Source organism: Hemiscyllium ocellatum, chromosome 51, assembly GCF_020745735.1.
Source record: "Hemiscyllium ocellatum isolate sHemOce1 chromosome 51, sHemOce1.pat.X.cur, whole genome shotgun sequence".
NCBI lineage: Eukaryota > Metazoa > Chordata > Chondrichthyes > Orectolobiformes > Hemiscylliidae > Hemiscyllium > Hemiscyllium ocellatum.
In genome coordinates, this window is record NC_083451.1 from 5,790,849 (window position 1) to 5,796,135 (window position 5,287).

At 43.1% G+C, this 5,287-nt stretch overlaps 1 protein-coding gene across 1 annotated transcript; it reads left to right on the forward strand.

Annotated features, from left to right (window-relative positions):
• The first annotated feature begins 1,443 nt into the window (after positions 1-1,443).
• LOC132805672 (uncharacterized) lies at positions 1,444-4,605 on the forward strand. Its single transcript, XM_060820858.1, has 2 exons — positions 1,444-1,591; positions 2,600-4,605. The coding sequence occupies exons 1-2, from the start codon at positions 1,494-1,496 to the stop codon at positions 3,231-3,233; spliced, it is 732 nt and encodes a 243-aa protein (XP_060676841.1). The 5' UTR covers positions 1,444-1,493; the 3' UTR covers positions 3,234-4,605.
• Positions 4,606-5,287: the final 682 nt, after the last annotated feature.

Below are 5,287 nucleotides of genomic sequence, written 5' to 3' on the forward strand. Positions count from 1 at the left end.
GATGTGAGTGTAAGAGGTATCGATAGTAAATATGCAGATGACACCAAAATTGTAAGTGTAGTGGACAGCAAAGAAGGTTACCTCAGATTACACCAGGATCTTCATCAGATGGGCCAATTGGCTGAGAAGTGGCAGATGTAGTTTAATTCAGATCAGTGCGTGGATCTTCAATCTGGGAAAGCAAGTCTTAGCAGAACTTATATACCTAATGGTTCTAGCTCTATTGCTGAACAAAGAGATCTTGGAGTGCAGCTTCATTACTTCTTGGAAATGGAGTTGCAGGTAGATAAAATAGTGAAGAAGGTGTTTGGTATGCTTTCCTTTATTGGTCAGAGCATTGAGCACGGAGATGGATGGTCATCTTGCTACTGTAGAGGACATAGTTTCGTCCACTTTTGGAATATTGCATGCAATTCTGGTCTCCTTCCCATCGGAAAAATGTTGTGAAACTTGAAAGGATTCAAAAAAGATTTACAAAGCTGTTACTGATGGCGGTACCAGTATAGAAAGAGCTGCCAAAGGAAGTGGTGGAGGCTAGTATAAACAGCATTTAAAATGTGTATGTATGGGTATACGAAGAGGAAGGGTTGGAGGGTTATGCGCTGGGTGCTGGGAGGTGGAACTAGATTGGGTGGAATATCTGGTCGGCATGTTCCGGTTAGGCGGAATGTTCAGTTTCCATGCTGTACATCTCTATGACTCTCTGACGTCCCCTGCCAGCTAACTGTTCCTGAAGCTCTCATTCTGTCTCTCTTTCTCTCGTCCCGTCTCTATCTATTTCCACCCGTCACGTGTGGCATGGGGCATTGAATAGGGCATCAGTCAAAGGACATTAACATGAATCTATATGAGTTATCAAGAAGGCTAGTGGCATTCTGTGATTCATTGCAGAAGGATTTGTACATAAATAAGTAACAATGTTCTGCTCTCTGTCACATTACCCTGGTTCTCTCTTTAAACCTCTCGCTAATCGTAGAGTTTATTACAACCCTGGAACAGAACAGGGAAATAAAGTAAATCAACATTGACCTTCTTATGCAAACTTTTGAAATGTGAATTGATGACTTTTACGATGTGTCCAATATAATGGGCATTGTTCTGAGTAACCCATCTCAAACTTGGCCCACTGACACTGCACAGAGAATGTTTCACCCATGGTCCGTCCCTTAATTCACACTCTGACTTTACCCCTTTCAGTTTCCTCCAAACAGGGAAGCAATGGGTGTTTGATTCTGGGAGAGGACATTTTGCCTTTCAATCTTCACCTGCAAATCGTACCCATGGGAGATAACCAGGACTTCTGCTTAATTACAGGGCAAACACCACCTAGGATAATAGACAGACATTTTCTGTTTGCTGACATGTGTGTCCCTCCATATCTTTCACGCTCTTGCCAATGTAGTATGAATTGAACAAATTGTTTTTTTCATCCTTTTCAGATTTTTTCTGTGTTTTCCCGATTGTACGGTTAAAGGGTGCTGACAAATCTCAAAATGCGGACACTCTGCCTGTTCCTGTTGGTGCTGCTCACAAGCCCTATGTCATATGCAGCTGCACTGGATAACCGTGTCTTGTCTGTCATTGTCCTTCGGTAAGTCTCAGTGAAACAGATCTTACCTGACCACCGCTGGAAGCTGGGGGCTTTGCTCAATCTGAGGTCAAGTCAGAGCCTAGTTGCCTGGAGCAGGCTGGTAATAAATGGCGAGAACACGGCAGGTATAGGGAGTTCTTTGTAGCTGTGGGAAATAAATCTAAACCTATTAGCCAGGACTCTCATTACTCCCAGAGGCAGGGACTTCCAGGGAAACTATTACCAGATTTCCTGGGGTCTTATCTCTAACAGTGAAATCGATCGCACCCGCTAACCCCGAAATAAAGGAGAGAGTGATGTACATCGGAGTGAGGTTTGAAGCGAAAGTCCAAATCCCCCACACAGGCAACATTTCACTGTTTACTGAATCATCTCACTCACCTCTCAGTTTCCCTTAGTATCCCTCTGCCTGCTTTGTTATTATTCCTATTTCCTGTCAGTCTGGAAGTCTTTTGTTCTGTTTGTCTGTGTATGTCCCAAACATTTTTCCAGTTAACAATTCTTCCAGGATTCTCCCGACATCCAGCTCCCACTGATTGCACCTGAAGCTCTAATTCTCTCTCTCTCTCTTTCTCTCTCCCCGTCTCTATTTATTTCAAACCATCCCGTGTATCATGCAGCATCAAGTAGTGCATCAGTCAAAGTAACTTAAAATGAAGTTACAGTGAGTTATGAAGAAGGCTTGTGGCATTCTCTGATCCATTGCAGGAGGATTTGTACAAAAATAAGTCACATCGTTCTGCTCTCTGTCAATTAGCCTGATTCTCTCTTTAAACCTTTCACTGATCCCAGAATTTACTGCAACACTCGGATACAGATACAAAGTAAATCAACATTGAACTTCCCATGCAATAACTTGAAATGTGAATTGCAGGTTTTCACGTTTTCTTTAATTTGATGGGCGTTGTTCCAAGTAACTCATCTCAAACTGTGCCTACTGACACTGCAAAGAGAGTGTTTTACCCAAAGTCTGTTCCTTGACACACAACCTGACTTTATCTCTTTCAGTTTCCGCAAAGCAGCTGGGCGCCAGCTGACCGTTTATGGGAGAGGACACTTCGCCTTCCTGTTGGCTTTACCTGCTTCCCAGTGCAGAGAGACCAACAGACATGTAGACTTGAACCTCAGCAGATCAAGACATATTTTCATTACCGATGATGTGAATATTTTCCTGAACTCCCTAGGTGTAAATTACCTCACAGTCTTCCAGAACAGCGGCAGTCGTTGCCCAGAATGCAAATTGCTGAACCCCGTCCAGACCAACGGGAACCGCACCACTGCTGAGCTTTTCCAAACTCTGCTGAATAACAGAATCCATCACAATAACCAGTCAGTGGGCTGTATCATTCTCTACACAACCCACAGCCCATGTCTAGATCACTGTTTCAGTAACACGGGGAATTGTGAGATCATACCTGCCTTGCAAAGTTCTCCATTTCTTGACATATGGACTGAACCAGACATTCACAAGTATTTTGTCTTCAGTAAAATATTTGCCAATGATGGAGATCAGAGCCGACGCCAGGAAATCCGGGAAAAGCTGGCTGCAGTGGAAAGTACCGGGTTTCATGTCAGAAGGTGTGATGGAAAAGGCCGATTCCTGTGTAGAGAATGCTCCGCACCAGAATACTGCATCAAATAGGCTCCAAGAACTGATTTAACATAATAAGGGATCTGGGAATTTCTGAAAATGGGTGCCATGCCTGTTCAAATACATCTATCACATTTCAAATCAGAATAATAATCTGAATTTACTAACTTACACTGATATCATTTCTGCTTGTCATTCAATGAATCATATTAGATGTGATCAGAGATAAAATGTTAGTTATCCACTCAAAAAATTCAAGAAACCCTCACAGTCAAAATCAATTGCATTCACAACGTCTTTTTCCTGTCCAACAACACATCTGCAAATGCAACCCAATAGTGGTCCCACAGTCTCAGTGTCAGTCTTATTCTAACCAGTCTTATTCCTGATGAAGAGCTCCTGCCCGAAACATCCATTTTCCTGCTGCTTGGATGCTGCCTGACCTGCTGTGCTTTTCCAGCACCACTCTAGACTTGACTCGAATCTCCAGCATCTGCAGTCCTCATTTTCAACTTATCAAAATCCTGCTGGTCACTGCAGTTAGAGGTGTTTCATAACAATACTTGATAGTGTTCAGAAATCATTTCCAATGATGTTGCCAGGGTTACGGGGTTTGATCGATAGGGAGAGGTTGAATAGACTGTACTCCATGTAATCTAACCTTGTGAGCCATTCTACCATGAGGAACCCTGTCGAACCCCTCACTGAAATGCATCTGGTTCCCATCCATCCATCCATCCATTAAAATACATTTGAATGAGTACATGAATAGGAAGGGTTTTACTGAATATTGGCTAAATGCTGGAAATGGGGATGGATTTATTTAGGATACCTGGTAGGCTGTTTCATTGCTGAATATCTCTCTAACTCTCTGACTGTGACTCTAATACGAAGGTTGTACAGTAGCATTCAAACACAGTGCTGAAGTTAGATGTGAAATACTGTCACTGAGGCTGGTGTCCTTCTTCAAGTCACCCTTTATTTACACATCAGCAGCCCTCATGTCTTATCACTGTCTCATTCAGAGACCACATCTCTGACACTGACATTTCTTATCTGTCTGCCAGATTAACAGCCCCAATCATGGAACTCATATTCTATGAGATCCAACTCGCTGTAAGGTCTCAACGACTGCAATATGTACCCTGGAAATAAAGCAGACGCTGAAGAGAAACAGTTACATAACCGAAGTAAAGGAAGTGATACGGCCATGCTGGGGAGGGAAAGGGAGCTACACATTTGGGGTGACTCAGAGAGTGGAAAAAAACGAATGGGAAGGAGACCAGTAAAGAATGAATAAAACAGGTTTAATCGCCTGAATGAAGCATTCCATTAACCAATTCGTTTCAGAGTTTGGGTGCAGCATGTCGACAGTTTCCCCTTAATCGCTCTGCAGTTTCTGCATCATTTCCAAATGTTCTCTCTCCAATATTGTAGTATTGGAATCGTTTGAACAGCAGAGATATCATTTCTTTGCACAGCTCTATTCAGTGAAATGATTCGCATGTTTTACCAGACGTGATTTTTCTGCTTTTGATTTATGCATATAAAATAAACTTAATTCCACCATTGAACAGCAATCTGCTTGCAGAATTATGATTTCTGTTTTGTGAAGAAATATGAACGAGCTGGAGAAGGAGTGGCAGTGCCCATGGTGGGGAATCTCCAATATTGCAGTTGGAAGATGGGGTCATGGAGGGGGTTGGGGTTCACAGGAACTATTCAGGAGGGAAAGGGAGAGACACGTGGTGTACATTGTGGCACCAAGGCAGTGAGGAGAATGACATGCGGCCTGGATGGAATTCTGGCTCCATTGTCAACGGCAGGTGCTAAGTAGAAAAGGCCACAATGTATTGACTCACAGGAAGTAAGGATCAAGCTCGGCTGACAGTGAAACTGGCAACAGACACTGATAGGATGGTGAACAATACAGGGTCACTGTGAACCTGTTGCCAGTCACAATATAGCTTGTTGAATCGTACCTCAATGAACGATGCTCTTTGGTCTGCCTAAAACCTGTTGGTCTTCCAGAGCTAGGAGTTGACCCTGACTGGGTGTTTCAGACTGACACATCTCAATGTCCATGACTACATGCTGTGGGATAG

Bases quoted from the DNA above. Each gene is read 5' to 3' on its own strand.
- LOC132805672 (XM_060820858.1), top strand. From the start codon at position 1,494: ATGCGGACACTCTGCCTGTTCCTGTTGGTGCTGCTCACAAGCCCTATG. The intron at 1,592-2,599 runs GTAAGTCTCAGT...TATCTCTTTCAG, and splicing joins TTGTCTGTCATTGTCCTTCG to TTTCCGCAAAGCAGCTGGGC.